Source organism: Geotrypetes seraphini, chromosome 12, assembly GCF_902459505.1.
Source record: "Geotrypetes seraphini chromosome 12, aGeoSer1.1, whole genome shotgun sequence".
Lineage (NCBI taxonomy): Eukaryota > Metazoa > Chordata > Amphibia > Gymnophiona > Dermophiidae > Geotrypetes > Geotrypetes seraphini.
Window position 1 is genome coordinate 13,188,412 of NC_047095.1, and position 19,645 is coordinate 13,208,056.

The 19,645-nt window shown below is 46.1% G+C and overlaps 1 protein-coding gene across 5 annotated transcripts in view; it reads left to right on the forward strand.

Moving 5' to 3' along the window:
- Positions 1 to 19,645, forward strand: part of OLFM3 (olfactomedin 3) — a 459,853-nt gene that overhangs the window by 334,741 nt on the left and 105,467 nt on the right. For 4 of the 5 annotated variants that reach the window (XM_033916520.1, XM_033916523.1, XM_033916522.1 and 1 more), the window contains one exon: positions 17,381 to 17,527. In XM_033916520.1, the coding sequence (XP_033772411.1) occupies positions 17,381 to 17,527 (147 nt within the window). Of the gene's footprint in view, positions 1 to 11,530; positions 11,554 to 13,019; positions 13,036 to 17,380; positions 17,528 to 19,645 lie in introns of all 5 variants that reach the window. The other variant, XM_033916519.1, reaches the window with a different exon arrangement.

Consider the following 19,645-nt stretch of genomic DNA (forward strand, 5'->3'; position numbering starts at 1 on the left):
GAAGTTACAGGGAAGTGCTCTTAAAACCAATAGGAGGAAATTTAAGAGAATAGTTACGCTCTGGAACGTGTTGCCAGAAGATGTGGTAAGAGCAGATAGGGTAGCTGGTTTTAAGAAAGGTTTGGACAAGTTCCTGGAGGAAAAGTCCATAGTCTGTTATTGAGAAAGACATTGGGGGAGCCACTGCTTGCCCTGTTTTGGTAGCATAGAATATTGCTACACCTTGGGTTTTGGCCAGGTACTAATAACCTGGATTGTCCATCGTGAGAACGGGCTACTGGACTTGATGGACCATTGGTCTGACCCAGAATAGCTATTCTTATGTTCTTATGACTCTTATATTTCTCCTGCTGCAGATTCAGGAATGATACGTGGCCACATTAAAAATAGTGTGTGGTTGTTCATGCTGTACCTTAGAGGGAACATTGGTAGGGACAGTTGGCTCTTTTGTCAGCTGGGAGCAGCAAGAATCTTAAAATCTACAAGTTTTAAGTTACATATAAATCTGACTTAAGAACAGCTTTAAAAAGGTAACTCGTTCTTAACCCGCGGATTGCCTGTATTTCAATTAAACTTGAACCTATCCCCCACCCATTTCCCACCATATAGCATGGCATGGAGTTGCCAACTTGATAAGTTACTGTGTGCTAATTCGTATGGGAACACACTTTAGTAAACATGCACCTTAGAGCAATGATGTCGTCTTTCAGATAGTAGCTGTAATGAAAATTAAGACATGAAAGAAGCTGGACCCTCAGTCTGAGAGTTCGATTTTCACAGCTTTTCATCTAGGTATTTTAAGGTTTGAACTTTAAAACATTTTTTGTTCCAAGCCTGTCCTTTTTAGTTAAAGAAATGAATTATTTTGCCAGACCAGTGGGGGATCTTGTTTTCTAACAAGAGGGTCCCAATCATGGTCGTTTATGAAATCATGCCTAGCGGCGCCTGAGCAAACTTAGGCATCGCTAGGCATCCTAGAAGTAGGTACTAGTAAAACCTGGCCTAATTTCTCAGTGCCTGCCTCAGAAGCCAAGTGACGCCTAAGTCAACCACATCTATTGTCTGCCCCTTAACCATGCCTACTTTTCAGATAGGTTAGACATGGCAAGGTGTCTCGACTTAGGTTCACTAGGTACTGTGCGGTATTCCGCATGAAACTTAAATTAACAAATGAAATTGTTTTTTAATGGAGTCGCTAGACGGCCATGATTAGGATGCCTATCGGTGCCTAGCCTAGGCACCATTTAAAGAATCAGACCCTAAGGTTCACACAGTAATGCTGCACTAATCAGTTAGCATAAAGTAATGTTAATGCACTAACTGATTAGCCATGTAGTGTCCACCCACCAGTCCTGCCACTCAGGGCAGGATTAATTTGTCGAGGGCCCCTAGAAATACAAGTATACTGGGCCCCTTAGCCCTGCCCCACCCATGTCCCACCCCCTGCCTCGCTCCACCCATGCCCCACCCCCCTGCCCCACCCACACCCTGCCTCCATTTATCTACCTGTTTTCTTATTTACTTCTTTATTTCCACTTGTATTTCTTTTTTTTTCCTTTTATTATAAAATTCAAAACAAACAACAAAGATTACCATACCAGTGTCAGTGTACAGTTTTAGTTCTATGGAAGCCCCAAACATCTCTGAACAAATCCCCCCCCCCTTTCCTTCCCTTCCCACCTACTTGCCCAGGACTTTAACTCTGAACCCTTTCCATATGTATATAAAAGTGTTCAAATGCATTGTAAAGCAGTATTACTATCCAAAACATAAGACTATATCAATAACCTAGTTTGCAACTCCTCTCAACTGCCTCAATCTATGTCGTCCAACAAATCTGTAACTCCTCAGGTACGTTCCACTCCACGTATGTTAATTTGTAACAAAACAACAAGGCAAGCGGTCCACTAAAGAATCCAACATGGAACAAAAGAAGTTCGGCAGACAACAAGGAGATTCAAATCATGTTTATTCAAGGTGCTCCCAGGAACCATGCCTGATGCATTTCGCCAAACAAGGCTGGTCAATGCTAACCGAAAACCATTTCTTTCATATACACAGGACACAGAACCACCCTCACCCAGTATGGAATAAGTAATCGCAAACTAACCCCCTCCCCCTTTTTACAAAAGCACTGAAGAGGTTTTTAGCACTGGCTGGTGGGCTGAATGTTCTGACGATCATTTGAATTCTATGACCATCAGAGCAGTGCAGAGTATTCAGTATGCTGGCTTGTGCTACAAACCGAAGGAATGGTACAGTTTAGGGGGTGACGAAACAGTGATGCATATCCTCCAATACTGAACAAAATATACAGATAGCAGATCTAAATTTGAAAAAAAGAGAAATAACAAATCCTTCTCCCTTTCCCCCCATGCTCTGGCATCTCTCTGTTCTCTATTTTCTGCTTCTGTCTAAATTAGATTCTCTCTTACTATTCAGTCCTCAGTTTCCCTCTTTTCACTGTGTCTACCCACAGATCGCCACCCCTTTCCTTCACCACTCCACTATCTCACTAACTCTCTTCTTCCCCCATCCAGCATATGCCCTTTTTCTTTAACCCCTCTTTCCATCCAGTATGTGTTCTCTTTCTCTACTTCCATTCAGCATCCGCTCTGCCCCCTCACCTCCTCACCGCTGCAGCTGCTTTCCCACATGCTCCTGATGCTGATAGCACAAGTTCTCCCCACTTCCATCATCTGACCCCTTCCCCCTTCTCTCTCTCACCCTTCGCCCCACTTTCATCATCTGCCCTTCCCCCTTCTCTCTCTCCCCACTGCCATCATCTGCCCCCTTCTCCCCACTTCCATCATCTGCCCTGCCCCTTCTTCTCTCTCTCTTCTCCCCACTTCCATCATCTGCCCTGCCCCCTTCTCTCTCTCCCCACTTCCATCATCTGCCCCCTTTCCTCACTTCCATCATCTGCCCTGCCCCCTTCTCTCTATCCCTTCTCCTGCTCTGAGCTTCCACCTCCCTCCTTTCCCCTCACCTACATGGCAACGATGGGCCCCAGCATCGACAACAAGATCGGGGGCCCCCCTGGCATAGGCAGCAAGATCGGGCCCCCCCTGCTGGCATAGGCAGCAAGATCAAGCCCCCCCAGAGCATAGGCAGCAAGATCAGGTTACCCCCCCCCCCCCGCCGACAGACAGCATGATTGGGCCCCCGCCGGCATAGGCAGCAAGATTGGCAACGGTGCTCAGCCCATGCTTCCCTCTGAAGCAGCTTCCTGTTTCTGCCTGGGTGATTCACGTCAGAGGGAAGCTTTGGGCTGAGCACTGCTTGCAGTTGCCATTGCCAATATTGCTGCCTATGCCGGAGGGGGGCCCAATCTTGCTGTCTATGCTGGGGGGGAAATCTTGATGTTGGTCATCCCTCCCTCACTCAGTCGCCATTAGGAAAACAAAAATTGGAAAGATGACGGTGAGTTGATCTGTTTGCCCTCCTTCAGTAGGCCCCCCTGACAATTATGGGCCCTAGGCAGGTGCCTATTAGGCCTGTCCTTTAATCTGGCCCTGCTGACACTCACCTGCCAACATAAAGTCAAACATATTTTTTTAGCAAACAGGTAAAATTTGTCAATTAGGAACCTACTACAGAATGCCTGAATGCTTCCCCCTTTTAAGCTGAAGTAAGCCTTTAGTTCTGCTCTTAGGATAATCCCCTTCTGTTTTGGCCTAAATGCACTTTTATGATGAACAAAGTAAATAAATGTCATAGTAATGGAATAAGTCTTCAAACTAGAATGAAATATGATTGGTAATATCTCTTGGAGCATCTTCCCAAACACTAACATTCTATTAGCACGTCCCAGGATGGTGGAAAACATTACTCCTGTCATTACTAGCTATTTGATTTCTGAAGCTCAGAAGCTAATTACTACTAGAATAATTTAATCTGGCACAATGTATGGCATCAATTATAATATACCAATTCATTTAACAATGTCTGTACAGTACTGCATATGTCTAGTAGCACTATAGAAATGATAAATACTAGTAACAGTAAAAGATACAGGGGTCCTTTTATTAAGGTGCACTAAAGGCTAATGCACCCATAGAATATAATGGATGCCTTAGCATTTAGTACATGCTAATCTTTAGCATGTGCTAAATCATTTAGCACGCCTTAATAAAAGGACCCCACAGTGTTAAGCCTCAACACTGATTTCTGTTGGTCAATGGCTATGCCAGTGGCCATTATATTTCCTTTCCTCAGGAGATGAGATTCCAGTTTTTCAAAGAAATGGAATGAATACAACAGTGAAAAACATTTTGGTTATTTTCATTCTTTTCTTAGGTATTAATCTAATCCAGATGAAAACTGTATTCTATTTTTTTTTGGTCTCTTCAAATGAAAAACTGCAGAATTTAATGATGATCTCCGAGCATTAGCACACATTCTGCTGCATGACTTATCTTCAGCCATTATCACAAATGACACATAAGGGCTCCTTTTACTAAGGTGCGCTATGCTTTTTAGCATGCGCTAAATATTAGCACGTGCCAACCATGGGCTAAACGCCATGTGCATGTTAGTCTATGGACACCTTAGCGGTTAGCACACATGTAGATTTAGCACGCGCTAAACACATGCTAAAACGCTTAGCACACCTTGGTAACACAGGGGAATAATCTCTCTTCTTAGGTCAGTTCATTGACTATCCATTTCTGCATTCAATCCAAACCTCTCTTATTGACCTATAAGTGCATTCATTCTTCAACTGCATAGTATCTTTCCTCTTTTATTTCTCCCTACTTCTCTCTTTAGAAACATTGTTCATAAGGTAAATCACCTCCTCCAGCACCAACTCCAGACCCCATTCCTTCCCTTCTGCTTTGCTGGAATGCACTGATTAAGGAAGTCTATCGTGCTCCATCTCTGGCCCTATTTAAATTTTATTTATTGGAATTTATTAACTGCCTTTATGAAGTGATTCACCCACAGCGGTGTACAGTAAGTTTTAAAATCTGGTACTCTATCTGTATTGTTTGTGTGCACTTATAAATCTGAATAGGCTCTTTTAGCTGCTGTTTATTCATTCTTTGTTGCAGATCATGGTTTTTTTTTTAGTAGAGAGGGTGATGTTATGGGGAAAAGATTGTGGCTTGGGATTTGGTGTTTTGAGGTTTTATGTTTTACTGTATTATTATGTTTTTCTCTTTTGTTATGGTTTTTTTTGTGATTTTATTATGTATGTTATTTTGTAATCCACATATAATTGTTGGACATGCGGAATATAAATTTTGAAATTAATAAATAAATCTGTCCTGGCAGGCTCAAAATCTAGCTATGTTACCTGGGACAATGGAGGATTAAGTGACTTGCTCAGGGTCACAGGGAGCAGTGCTGGGATCAAACCCACAACCTCAGGGTCCTGAGCTAGCAGCTCTAACCACTAGGCCACTCCTCCACTCACTTCACTTTATTTCACTCCACTCCAGACTAAAAGCTCAACTTTTTGAGGATGATTATAAATCTTAGCCCTTATTTACCCATTTAAGGGAATTCATCAAGGGGTGTTGCTGTGTTAGCGTGTACTAAACACTTAAGATGCCTTTATATACCTATGGGCATCTTGAGCGTTTAGCATGTGCCAATCGTTTGCGCATGTTAATGCGGTAGCACCCTTTTATGAATCCCCCCTCCCCCCCTTAGTGCCAATGTTGTTTTAATCATTCCCATAATGAATGAAACTCTCTAAACTTTTATCTGTCTAGTTTCTCTATCTTGAATAGGTTGTGAGCTTTGTCATGGAGGAATTGTCTCGTGTGCATTTTCAGTACAGAACTGTGTATATCTAGTATCATTACACAATAGAAATGATAAGTAGTAGTAATAGCAGTAGACTTAATTGAGAGATTGAAAAGAGTAATACTCCCAAATACTTTGCAAAGAAAGTAAAAAGCAGTGACCCCAGATGAATACAAAAGGGGCGAGCTGAACTTGCATGCAGTGTTTTCAGCATTCAGTGTAAAATTTTGTCAGCTTTATGATGTTTTTACAGTTATATTTAGGGAATATGGAATATGATTTAAAAGCAAAATTGCTAAACAGGGAATAGTGCAAACTGAATTTGGATTGGTTAGTGTAGTAATATTCTGAACTTCAGCAGGGCAAGCTTGTGCTGGTTGTTATTAACACTTCTTGACTCACCTAAAACTGTCAATAATCTTTGTGGTTGATATTCAAAGTAATTTAACCAGGTAAGAGAGACCCCTGCCTGGTTAAAACATGCTGGCCAGCCCAGGAACAGATACAGTATTTAAAAATATTTAACCAGGTGTCTGTCTGAATTAGCGAGTATCTTTCTGCTAGGAATTATTAGGAATGGGATGGTAAATAAGACTGAAAATATGAGGGTCATTTCATAAATAATGCACACTATATTTTAAAATTTACATGTTTTATTTTTTTTCAAGTATTTCTTTACAATCCTTCAATATAGTCTCCCTGCTTTGCAATGACTGAGTTCCAACATCCGGGAAGCTTCATTATTCCATCCAAGACACCGTTTTTGTTCAGTTGCCGAATGGCTTAGGTACCAGCAGAAGAAAGCTCTTCCAGAGATGCAAAGCGATGTCCACGCATAGGTTGATTCAACTTTGGAAAAAGGTCAAAGTCTGGTGGACTCATGTCTGGACTGTAGGGAGCATGAGGTAACAACTCCCAGCCGTATTCGTGTAGTTTTTCAATGACAACATTCCCTATGTTGCGGGCGAGCATTGTCGTGAAGAATGAGTGGCCCACCCAAGAGCAACTGAGGTCGAGTTTTGTGCATTTATGCAAAAAAATCACAATAATACACTGCTGTGACACTTCTTCCACATGGAACTTTGTCTGTGATGATGATGCCTTCATGATCATAAGCAAAAATCATCATTTTTTTACTTGATTGAGCTCGTCAAAATTTTTTGGGTCGGTGTGGAAGATGCAGCTCTCCACTCATCATTGAAAAACTACGCAGATATGGCTGGGAGGTGTTACCTCATGCTCCCTAAGGTCCAGACATGAGTCCACCAGACTTCAGCCTTTTTCCAAAGTTGAAACAACCTATGTGTGGACATCATTTTGCATCTCTGGAAGAGCTTTCTTCTGCCGGTACCTGAGCCATTTGGTAACTGAATAAAAACGGTGTCTTGGATATAATAATGAAGCTTCCCAGACATTGGGACTCGGTCATTGCAAAGCAGGAAGACTATATTGAAGGATTGTAAAGAAATACTTGAAATAAAACATGTAAATTTTAAAATATAGTGTGCATTATTTATGAAATGACCCTCATATTATAATCCCTCTGTATCGCTCCATGGTGCAACCTTACCTTGAATATTGTATTCAGTTCTGAATGCTGTCTCTCAAACAAAGATGTGGAGGGGCATTTTGCACATAACGTCTAACTCCGAGGTTAGATGTTTTCAGAAGTGTGTCCAGAAATTGGGTAGAGAAAATGGTCATTATCGAAAAAGACTCCTGGTTCTCCTTATTTCTCAAACCCTCATCTTTTTCCCTCATCCTTGGTGACTTCAGCATACATGCTGGTGACCCATCCGATTCCTGCACTTCTAGGTTTCTCATTTTAACATTCTCATTCAATCTCCAGCTGTGCTCCATCACCTCTGCACACCAGAATGGCCTTGACCTTGTCTTCTCTAACTGCTCTATTTCTGCACCTCAACTCTTCTTCTCTGACCGTCAATTGTTAATATTCACAACTTATCACCCTTCCCTCCAGACCTGGCCAATCACTGCCAATATGTTTAGGAACCTTCAGGCTATTGACCCTGGCTTCCTCTCCACTACTGTCTCATCCCTCCCTTCAACTACTATGTCATACATGTCTGTCAATGAAGCTGTCTCTTCCTATAACACCATCCTCTACTCTACTCTAGATACCCTCGCTCCTCCCATCTCATGTCTTATAGGGCATGCCACTCCCCAGCCATGGCTGACCTCCAGTATCCACTACCTGAGCTCCTGTGCCTGATCTGCTGAACCTCTTTGGCTTAAATCCTACACATATTCTGACTTCATATACTTCAAATTCCTGCTGACATCCTTCCAGTCTTCTCTCTCACTTGCCGAACAAGAATACTATGCCCTAATTCTGTTCCCCTTGCTGTCTCTTTACTGCACTAAACTACCTACTCAAAGTGCCCTCACTGCCAACTCCTAACTCTTCTCACCTTAGGTTCTGCTTCCCTAAGTTAGACTTCCCAAGTCTGTCCAAGTTAGACTGTAAGCTCTTCTGAGCAGGGATCATTTATTTAATGTCCAAATGTATAGCACTGCTTATGTCTTTCAGTGCTATAGAAATGATAAGTAGTAGTAGTGATAAACTAAGGCTGAATTATTCTACAACAAAGTTCAAAAGATTCACATTGAGTTTTCAACCGGGTCACCTTCCCCCACCCCCTTCCATCTGTCTCTTTTGCCAACCTCCCCTCAACCCCTCCACCTTTTCTGAAATCACTGAAGAGGAAACTGCACGTCTTCTTTCCTCCTCCAAATCCACTACCTGCTCCTCTGATCCAATTCCTACCCACTTACTTGGCATTATCTCTCCTACTGTCAACTCTCCTGTCACATTCTCAACCTATCACTCTCTACTTCAACTGTTCCTGATGTCTTCAAACATGCTGTCATTATACCTAACTGGTTCACCAATAGGCAAAATAGATAAGTGTCTCTGGGTAGCTGTCCCAGATCCAATTCAATAATTTTGGAAAACCAGCTGGAAAAGAATAAAACTTAAAGCTAGAAACATAGGGTAATATAAGGTCAGAGGGTCAAGTGTTGCTCCAATTTAAATACAATTACAATTTGCTAGCCGGCTTGAAAGATAAGGTCTCATTATTCTCAACTAAAGTCAGATATAAGTAACATGACCATTTACATTTTCCTCAAAACAGAACAGGACTCCCCCTCCCCTTTCCCAGTACCTTTTTTTAATCCCGGTGGCTGCTGCCTCTTGTCCTGATGTCTACCGGCATTGGCAGAGCAGCGCATAAGGTAGGCGTGAACTTTTCATGCACTTGCCTGGTCCTGCGCCGCTCACTGAATGGCTGCCGTCAGTTCTCATCTCTGGTTGCACTTCCTTCTGACTGTACATATTTTCTTTCTTTTTTCTGTCTCCCTGCTCCCTTTCTGTCTCCCTGCCCCCCTTTCCTTCTCTCTCCCTGCCCCTCCCAAGCCACTACCGTAGCAATAGACCATGTGCGTGCAATTACTGCACAAGTCTTCTCCCCAACCCCCCGACATCACTTCTGACATTGGAGAGGAAGTTTTGGGCCAGCCAGATAGTGATTGGCTGGCCCGGAACTTCCTCTCCAACATCAGAATTGATGTTGGGGGGAAAGGCTTGTGCAGTTGCTCCACGTACCTGATCTGTTGCTGCATCGGCGTTGGGAAAGCAGGGAGAAATCCAGGGCTCCACAATTGACTTGCATTGCCTTAGATGTTTTGGATACCCCTGTGCTAGGGAGAACACTGCAGTGAGTTGCTCTCTTTCTAAAAAAAAGGGACATTTTGGCATCCTGAAGCTGTGCTTGTGGACAATGGGACAATATCTGAAAACGGGATGGCCCCGTTCAAAACAGTACATATGGTATGAGTCAAATAAATTTGGCCATATGTTAGCCCAATTTTTAAAAAGGAGAAATCATATCCAATCTATTCTAAGTAGGAAAGATAATAAGGTTTGAAGGATGAAGAGATATTGAAGTGGTTCATAATTTTGTATGAAGATTTAGATCCTTCTAAACTATCCCCAAAAGACAGTATGCAATATGCTATTGAAGAGACTATTGCCACAACAAAGTCACTGTCTATAGGGAAAGCCCTCGGTCCTGATGGGATCCCATTGGAGGGCTGTCAAATCTTTTCTGAACTGCTAACCTCTAAGCTATTAAATGTCTATCAGTGGTTTGTTGAGCAAGACTTCATGTGTTTGTGTGGAGCTGATCTTTACGGAACCAAGATTAGTGATTTTAGAAAAGAAACAAGTAAGGATCTTACTAATGCTGACTGGAAAATTTATTCTAATGGAGTTAGCTATGAGATTGTTCAGTCCTAGCTACCATTATCCCAGGACAAGCAGGCAGGTATTCTCACTAGTGGGTGATGTCATCAGACAGAGCCCCGGTACGGACGTCTCACAAGCACGTGTTGCTTGTAGAAACTTAAAGTTTCTAGATGCCCGCACCGCGCATGCGCCGGTGCCTTCCTACCCGGAGATCCGGGCGTGTCTCCTCAGTTCTTTCTTTTCCGCGGAGCTGAGAAGTTCAACTTCATCATGCGCTAGCTGAATTCAGTTAAAATTGCCTTCCTTGTCCGCGTTTTCGCTTTCTTTTAATTACAGTTAACAGTACTTTTCTTTTTCAGTTAAAAAAAAAAAAAAAAAAAGATTATTTCCTCCGGCGGGTCGAACGGGCCGGCCACGTGGCTCAGGCCCACTGGCTTCGACCTCGCTGCGGAGATTTTCCGGCCTATGTCCCGGCCAATCACCGGGTTTAAAAAGTGCAGCAAGTGCCAACGCGCGATTTCACTCACGGACCCTCACTGGCGCTGTTTGCAGTGTTTGGGCCCTGACCACATCCCGAAATCGTGCAGGCCTTGCTCTACCCTTACGGCACGCTCATTCAAGCGGCGTTGCCTATTGTGGGAATCGATGTTCAAGATGGATGCAGCTAAGGATCCCTCAGCCTCCACTTCATCTGATACCTCCCCGGTTCGGGCGAAACCGGTATCGACCCCTCCTGCATCGAGTGTGGTGAAACCGGCATCGCTCAACCCGACACCATCCACGAGCTCGACGTCGGTGCCTGCCCCGGTCTCCTCGGTTCAGGTACCTCTTCCTTCCACAGTGCCACCAATGGCCATCAAAGTGCCGAAAGCTACTAAGCAGAAGCACTCGGCCTCGAAGGAGCGCGATGTCCGTGCAGGAGGACCCCCTTTCGGTGTGGATCCCTCCTTATCGGCTTCGCTACGGTCCGTGCTGGAAGCTCAATTCGTTGAGCTCATGCAGACCATCGGACCCGGGCTCATCGCTGCCATACAGGGTGACCTCCCGGTACCGGTCCAAAGGGGCGGTCCGCCCCCTCCCCCTCCCCCACACCGTTCGACCTCGACAACCGACGAGGACGAACGGGGGAGGGCGGCGATGCCCACGCGGCAAGCCTCGCTTACCGATATGCCGCCATTAGAACCCATTACGCCTCCGCGCCAACATGGGACCAGACCTCCGATCGATACTCGAAGCCCTGGGCATAGTCAGGAAGAGTTCTTCCGTACTCCTTACCAGACTTGGGTAGCATCGCAAGAACCCGCATCGCAAACCCAGTTGCGATCCACCGCTTCCAGCCCTATCCACTTGGGGGCCTCGGGAGACCATGCGATGCACAGACGATCCCGATCCCCGTCTCGCCACCGAGACGGGCACCGATCGAGACACTCATCCTGGCACTCCTCACGCCATTCGGAGGTGTCACCGCAGAAAAAACTGCAACGTAGGGGATACTCCTCATCAGAGGTGTCCCCTCCGGGGGGCCCGGAGTACGAGGAGACATCGGTGCCCGATTCCCCTTGCCACTCCCCGATGTCCATGGACCTGGAGGCCTCCTCCTCCTCCAGCCCGTCCCACAGACCGACGCTGGCGGAACAATTGTCCTTCTCATCATTCCTCCGACAAATGGCGGATGATCTGGATGTGACCCTTGACACGGGCTCCCGATACTCCAAAGAGTATCTGGACACCATGCATTTACCTAACCCTCCAACGGAGTCGCTTCGGCTCCCCTTGCACAAATTACTGGACCAGACCTTCATGCAGTGCTTCGAAACACCGTATTCCATACCGGCGATCCCCAGCAAACTCGATGCTCGATACCGCATCGTGCACCATAAAGGGTTTGAGGGCCCTCAACTCTCCCACCAACCCCTACTGGTCGAGTCCTCTCTTAAACGCTCTCATCCCTCCCAGGTCTACGCCTCTGTACCGCCGGGCCGAGAGGGGAGAACGATGGACAAATTTGGTAGAAAATTCTACCAAAACTCCATGATGGCGTCACGGGTGCTAAACTACAATTTCTTTTTCTCTTCCTATCTGGAGTTCTTCTTGCCGGTGCTCCGCAAGTTCACTCCGTTCATAGACAACCAAGCTCGATTCGAGTTCGAGGAAGTGGTAGCCTCCCTCTCCCAATTACGCCTCCAGCTGATGCAATCCTCCTTCGATGCATTCGAACTCTCGGCACGCGCCACCGCAAGCGCGGTAGCTATGCGTCGCCTGGCATGGCTCCGTACAATCGATATGGACCTCAACCTCCAGGACAGACTCGCCAACGTACCATGTGCTGGAGCTGACCTGTTCGATGAGTCTATCGAAACTGTTACCAAGAAGCTGTCGGATCATGAAAAATCTTTTCAATCCATCCTGCAGCCCAAACCCAAACCTCAACAGTCTCGACCTTCCAGGCCACCCCTGATTTACCAGCGGCGTTACATGCCCAGACAAACGCCTGCTGCGAGACAGCCTGCGAAGAGACAACCTCCCCAGAAGTCTCAGCAAAAACCTCAGCCACCGGCTGCACCTAAGGCTCCCCAGCCCTTTTGACGCCCCTCCCGGGAGCATAACCTCGGCCTCTCCCATAGGGGGCCGCCTCCATCTTTTTTACCATCGATGGGAGGCCATAACCACGGACCTATGGGTCCTCACCATCATAAGAGAAGGATACTCTCTTCAATTCCACCGGGTCCCCCCAGACCATCCTCCAAGAGAGTATCCTTCAAGCTCGACGCAGACCGCCCTTCTTCTTCAGGAAGTCCAAACCTTACTTCAGCTTCGGGCTGTCGAGCCGGTCCCGTTAGACCAATTGAACCGAGGGTTTTACTCCCGGTACTTCCTCGTCCCGAAGAAAACGGGCGACCTGCGACCCATTTTAGACCTTCGGGCCCTCAACAAGTTTCTGGTCAAAGAGAAGTTTCGCATGCTGACTCTGGCTTCTCTATACCCCCTCCTCGAGCAGAACGACTGGTTATGCTCCCTGGATCTCAAGGAGGCCTACACTCACATCCCCATTCACCCGGCCTCCCGAAAGTTCCTCAGATTTCGGGTGGGAAATCTGCACCTACAGTACCGAGTGCTACCATTCGGCCTATCTTCGTCCCCCAGAGTCTTCACAAAGTGCCTGGTGGTAGTGGCCGCAGCACTCCGGGACAGGAGTCTACAGGTGTTCCCATACCTCGACGACTGGCTCATCAAGGCCCCGTCAGCCCCAGAGGTCACTTCGGCGGCCTTGGCTACAACCTACTTCCTCCAAAATTTGGGCTTCGAGATCAACTTTTCCAAGTCTCATCTACAACCCTCCCAGTCCCTCCTCTTCATCGGAGCGGTCCTGGACACCACCCGACTCTGAGCATTCCTGCCCCTGCAATGCATGGAGTCCCTTCTTCATCTCTGCCAGGCGGTGTCTACTCGCCAAACTCTACCGGCGAGACAACTGATGGTGCTCCTGGGCCATATGGCCTCCACAGTACACGTGACACCCTTTGCCAGACTCCACCTCAGGATCCCCCAGTGGACCCTGGCATCACAGTGGAATCAGACGTCCGATCCACTATCCAAACACATCTCAGTCACACCTGCTCTTCGGCAGTCTCTACTTTGGTGGATGACCTCTTCGAATCTATCCAGAGGTTTGCTGATGCACTCTCCCCCCCATCAGAAAGTTCTCACAACCGATTCGTCGAATTATGCATGGGGGGCCCACCTGGATGGTCTCCGCACCCAAGGATTCTGGACCAGTGCGGAAAGACTACACCAAATCAATCTACTGGAACTCAGAGCCATCTTCAATGCGCTCCAAGCTTTCCAACATCTACTTCACGACATGGTAATCCTCATTCGCACAGACAATCAGGCCGCCATGTATTATATCAACAAGCAAGGAGGCACGGGCTCGGCCCTCCTTTGCCAGGAAGCTCTACGAGTCTGGGACTGGGCGGTGCGCCACAACGCCCTACTCAGAGCAGTATACATCCAGGGGGAGAACAACGTCTTAGCAGACAAACTAAGCCGTCTGCTACAACCGCACGAATGGACTCTCCATTCCAGCCCCCTTCACCAAATCTTCAAGCAATGGGGGACGCCTCAGATAGACCTCTTTGCGGCTCCCCACAACTCCAAACTGCCTCAGTTTTGCTCCAGGATCTACACTCCTCATCGCCTCGAGGCAGATGCTTTTCTACTAAACTGGGGGAAACGATTTCTATATGCGTTCCCACCATTCCCGCTGATCCAGAAGACTCTGGTCAAGCTGAAACTCGAACGGGCCACCATGATTCTAATAGCTCCTCGGTGGCCCAGACAACCTTGGTTCTCCCTCCTACTCCAACTCAGCAGCAGGGAACCAGTACCACTTCCAGTGTTTCCTTCACTGCTTACTCAACATCAAGGATCACTACTTCATCCCAACCTGCAGTCTCTCCACCTGACAGCTTGGTTCCTCTCAACGTAACCCCTCACCAATTCTCACAAGAAGTGAGGGAGGTCTTGGAAGCTTCCAGGAAGCCCGCCACTCGACAATGCTACTCCCAGAAATGGACCAGATTCTCCTCATGGTGTGTTTCTAAGTCAAAGGAACCTCAGCGAGCTTCCTTATCCTCCGTGCTGGACTATCTCCTACACCTATCTCAATCTGGGCTCAAGTCCACATCCATACGAGTCCACCTGAGCGCTATTGCGGCGTTCCACCAGCCCCTACAAGGGAAACCCCTCTCGGCCCATCCAGTGGTCGCCAGATTTATGAAAGGACTCTTCCATGTTAACCCTCCTCTCAAACCACCCCCAGTAGTTTGGGACCTCAATGTAGTCCTTTCCCATCTCATGAAGCCCCCGTTTGAACCACTCAACAGGGCCCCTCTTAAGTACCTCACCTGGAAAGTGCTTTTTCTTGTAGCCCTTACATCCGCTCGCAGAGTCAGCGAACTCCAGGCATTGATGGCGGATCCACCATTCACAGTATTCCATCATGACAAGGTGGTCCTACGCACTCACCCGAAATTCCTGCCTAAGGTGGTCTCCGAATTCCATCTCAACCAATCCATTGTACTTCCAGTATTCTTCCCTAAGCCCCATTCTCACCACGGAGAATCGGCCCTTCACACTCTAGACTGTAAACGTGCCTTGGCTTTCTACCTGGATCGCACCAAGCCACACAGAACCACCCCTCAACTTTTTGTCTCCTTCGATCCTAACAAGTTGGGAAGACCCGTATCAAAGCGCACCATCTCTAATTGGATGGCGGCTTGTATCTCTTTCTGCTATGCCCAGGCTGGATTATCACTTCCTTGTAAGGTCACAGCCCATAAGGTCAGAGCAATGGCAGCCTCAGTAGCATTCCTCAGATCAACACCAATCGAGGAAATTTGTAAGGCTGCCACCTGGTCCTCGGTTCACACATTCACCTCACATTATTGTCTGGATACTCTCTCCAGACGGGATGGACAGTTTGGCCAAACAGTATTGAAAAATTTATTCTCTTAAGTCGCCAACTCCCCCTCCATCCCACTGAGGTTAGCTTGGAGGTCACCCACTAGTGAGAATACCTGCCTGCTTGTCCTGGGATAAAGCAATGTTACTTACCGTAACAGTTGTTATCCAGGGACAGCAGGCAGCTATTCTCACGTCCCACCCACCTCCCCTGGGTTGGCTTCTCAGGCTAGCTACCTGAACTGAGGAGACACGCCCGGATCTCCGGGTAGGAAGGCACCGGCGCATGCGCGGTGCGGGCATCTAGAAACTTTAAGTTTCTACAAGCAACACGTGCTTGTGAGACGTCCGTACCGGGGCTCTGTCTGATGACATCACCCACTAGTGAGAATAGCTGCCTGCTGTCCCTGGATAACAACTGTTACGGTAAGTAACATTGCTTTATTCATCCTGAGCAAAATGGCTTCATGTTTGGTAGAATGGCTAATGACAATGTGAGATCTTTTACAATATGCTAACTTTGGCAAGTAATATTATTAGCTCCCTTTTGACCATGTCCCTATAACTTAGTGGTTCCCAACCCTGTCCTCGGGACCACCCAGCCAGTTGGGTTTTCAAGATATCCCTAATGAAAATGCATGAGAGAGATTTGCATACCTATCACTTCCATTATATGCAAATCTCTCTCATGCATATTCATTAGAGATATCTTGAAAACCCAACTGGCTGGGGGGTCCCCAGGACAGGGTTGAGAACCACTGCTCTAACTAGAGAAAGTTTTTATCTTATCAAATGACAATATTTATTCTATATTTTACAATGGCTTGGATTTGGATCCACTCATATACTGGTTGTATATATAAAAGGCTACAAGTTAGAGTGTATGGTAACAACCAACATCATTGTACTCTATAGAGGCAACAGACCCTCACTTCATTCAATATTGCACTGACCATCATGGGTGATAAAATAATCAAATGCAAGGCTTCAGGCTCAGTAGAATATGAGCTCCCTATTTATGCAGATGATATGGTATTATTTACCGCTCATTCAATTCATAATTATTTCAGTTGATAGATGACTTATCCTGTCTTTTTGGCTATAAAACCAATACTGCAAAAAGCAAGGCAATGCCTTTGAACAGAAACACAGATATTGCCAATCTTCCTTTCCAAAGCTGTAATGATGGATTGAAATATTTTGAATTATGATAGGCAAAGACTCTAGACTTAAATAAGCAAAATGTATTGACAATTATAAAAGAACTTCTGGCTGGATAGTCACCTTCATATTTAAGGCCCTCTTGTACTAAGCCGTGATAGAGGTTTCTACCGCAGTCCAGAGCGTTAAATGCTCCAATGCTATAAGCATCAGAGCATTTAGCGCTCCCGGCCATAGTAGAAAAAAAGGGGGAGGGGTAAGTTGCCTCTCTGACCATTGCCCATCCCTTCTATAAAAAGCTTCTTGATTTCGTTGGAGAAAAAAAAAACTTGAATTGTTCTGGTTCATCTGAAATTGCCCAAATCTCAAGGAGATGTCAACTTCCTAGACTTCTTCTGATATCATGCAGCATTTAAGTTACATCAAAGGGAAATTTGGTACAAGACAGAAATAATTAATTGGTAACAAATGGAAAAAGGCAAACTTTGTGATGCACATTATATGAATCATGCAGCACACTCCTTAAGACTTATTTGCTGCCTTATCTTTGCTTCAAAAATGTATTAATGCAAAGAAAGAGCAAAACTATAATTTGCAAAACTTCTTGACATTCTGCTTCACAATTTACATCAGCAAAGTTGAAAATTCAGGGTACTTAATGATTTTCACAAATTCTTCAGACTTTTGTATTTAACTTTGCCTTCATTGCTGATTTTTCTTATTATCTTACAGACCCAAATTAGTCCTAAAGAAGGCTGGCAAGTTTACAGTTCAGCTCAAGATCCCGATGGAAGGTGCATTTGCACAGTGGTTGCCCCAGAACAAAATCTGTGTTCCAGGGATGCAAAAAGCAGACAGCTTAGACAACTACTCGAGAAGGTGAGTTCCTGTGTGACACATATCCAGTCTTTTCCCATTACTGTGTGAGAACTCTTATAGACTGAAAACATATCCCATTAAGTCAGTGACGTAGCGAGGATGAGAGGCACCCGGGGCGGTGGCACTCCTCCCCCACCCTTTTCTCGCCCCCCTCTCCACATGCTTCTTCCACACCCCCTTCTGTCACGCCCACACCACTTTCCTTCCCCTGTACCTCTGTAGCATTCTTGGCACAGGCAGCAATCCCCAAGCTGCATCCCACCTCCCCCTATATCAGTGGTCCCCAAACCTGTCCTGGAGGACCACCAGGCCTATCGGATTTTCAGGATAGCCCTAATGAATATTCCTGTCACTTCCATTATATGCAAATCTCTCTCATGCATATTCATTAGGGCTAGCCTGAAAACCCGATTGGCCTGGTGGTCCTCCAGGACAGGGTTAGGGACCAGTGCCCTACATTGGCCCCAGGTGGCCAGAAGACCTTAATTTCCATGTCCCATTCTCTGCCTCCATCCCACATCCATCTCCACTTCTGGGTCACTGTCAATGATGTTCTACCTAATACAAAGCTTAAACAAAACCTGTAAGCTCAGGTCTGTGATCAAGTACTACTGTATCCAAGGCACTCTTCCTGTTGAAAGGGGCAGGACACTGCATTGTTTGTGTAGACCTGTGCTAACAACGCCTACACAGCATTAAGTTTTGTTTGCACCTTGTACCAGCCTGAAAGAATGTAGGAAGTTGGAAAACAGAGCAGACTCTCATGTGCCAGAACCGAGCCACCATTCCTCAAATTCTGCCACCTTAGGCAGGTTCCTAGTCCATCTAGTGGCCTTGCTTGCCCTGTACGTTACCCAGTTTTTGATACAGAGTTCAACAGTGTTGGAAAACTCTGTCATCCAGCTGCTTGATTCCGCATCTCCCATTTTCTGCCTTGGTATTACGACTGCATGGAATTTTCACCTGCCCATGAGGTTTTTTTAATCCTTAAAGCCCTCGGCACCACTCCTCTACCTCAACCCTGCTCCCGTATTTCTTGATCTGACTTTGCATGAACCGCTGCTATTCAATGTATTTATAAATGATCTAAAAACAGGGACGAAGTGCGAAGTAATAAAATTCACAGATGACACCAAATTATTTAATGGGGCTAGGACTAAAGAAGACTGCGAAGATTTATATAGAGACTTGAACAAAATAGGGGAGTGGGCGGCGAGATGGCAGATGAAGTTTAATGTAGAGAAATGTAAAGTCTTGCACGTAGGAAACAGAAACCCGAGGTACAGCTACACGATGGGAGGGCTGTCATTGAGTGAGAGTACCCAGGAAAGGGACTACGGGGTAATAGTGGACAAGACAATGACGCCCTCGGCACAGTGCGCAGCGGCCGCTAAGAAAGCGAATAGAATGCTAGGTATAATCAAGAAGGGTACAAGAACAAAAGACGTTATCCTGCCATTGTATTGGGCAATGGTGCACTCGCATCTGGAGTACTGCGTCCAATATTGGTCGCTATACCTAAAGAAAGATATGGCAATATTTGAGAGGGTTCAGAAGAGAGCGACGCGTTTGATAAAAGGTATGGAAAACCTTTCATACGCTGAAAGATTGGAGAAACTGGGGCTCCTTTCCCTGGAGAAGCGGAGACTTAGAGGGGACATGATAGAGACTTACAAGATCATGAAGGGCATAGAGAAAGTGGAGAGGGACAGATTATTCAAACTTTCAAAAACTACAAGAAAGAGAGGGCATCCGGAAAAATTAAAAGGAGACAGATTCAGAACCAATGCCAGGAAGTTCTTCTTCACTCAACGGGTGGTGGACACCTGGAATGCGCTTCCAGAGGGCGTGATAGGACAGGAGTACTGGAGTTCAAGAAGGGATTGGACAATTTTCTGAAGGAAAAGGGGATAGAAGGGTATAGATAGAGGGTTACTACACAGGTCCTGGACCTGATGGGCCGCCGCGTGAGCGGACTACTGGGCATAATGGACCTCTGGACTGACCCAGCAGAAGCACTGCTTATGTTCTTATGTTCTCTCCATAGTTTACTGTTTTCTCATCTTTTTCCTCTATCTTTCCTAATGTTCCCTTTCTCTCCATTATCAGTCTCCATTC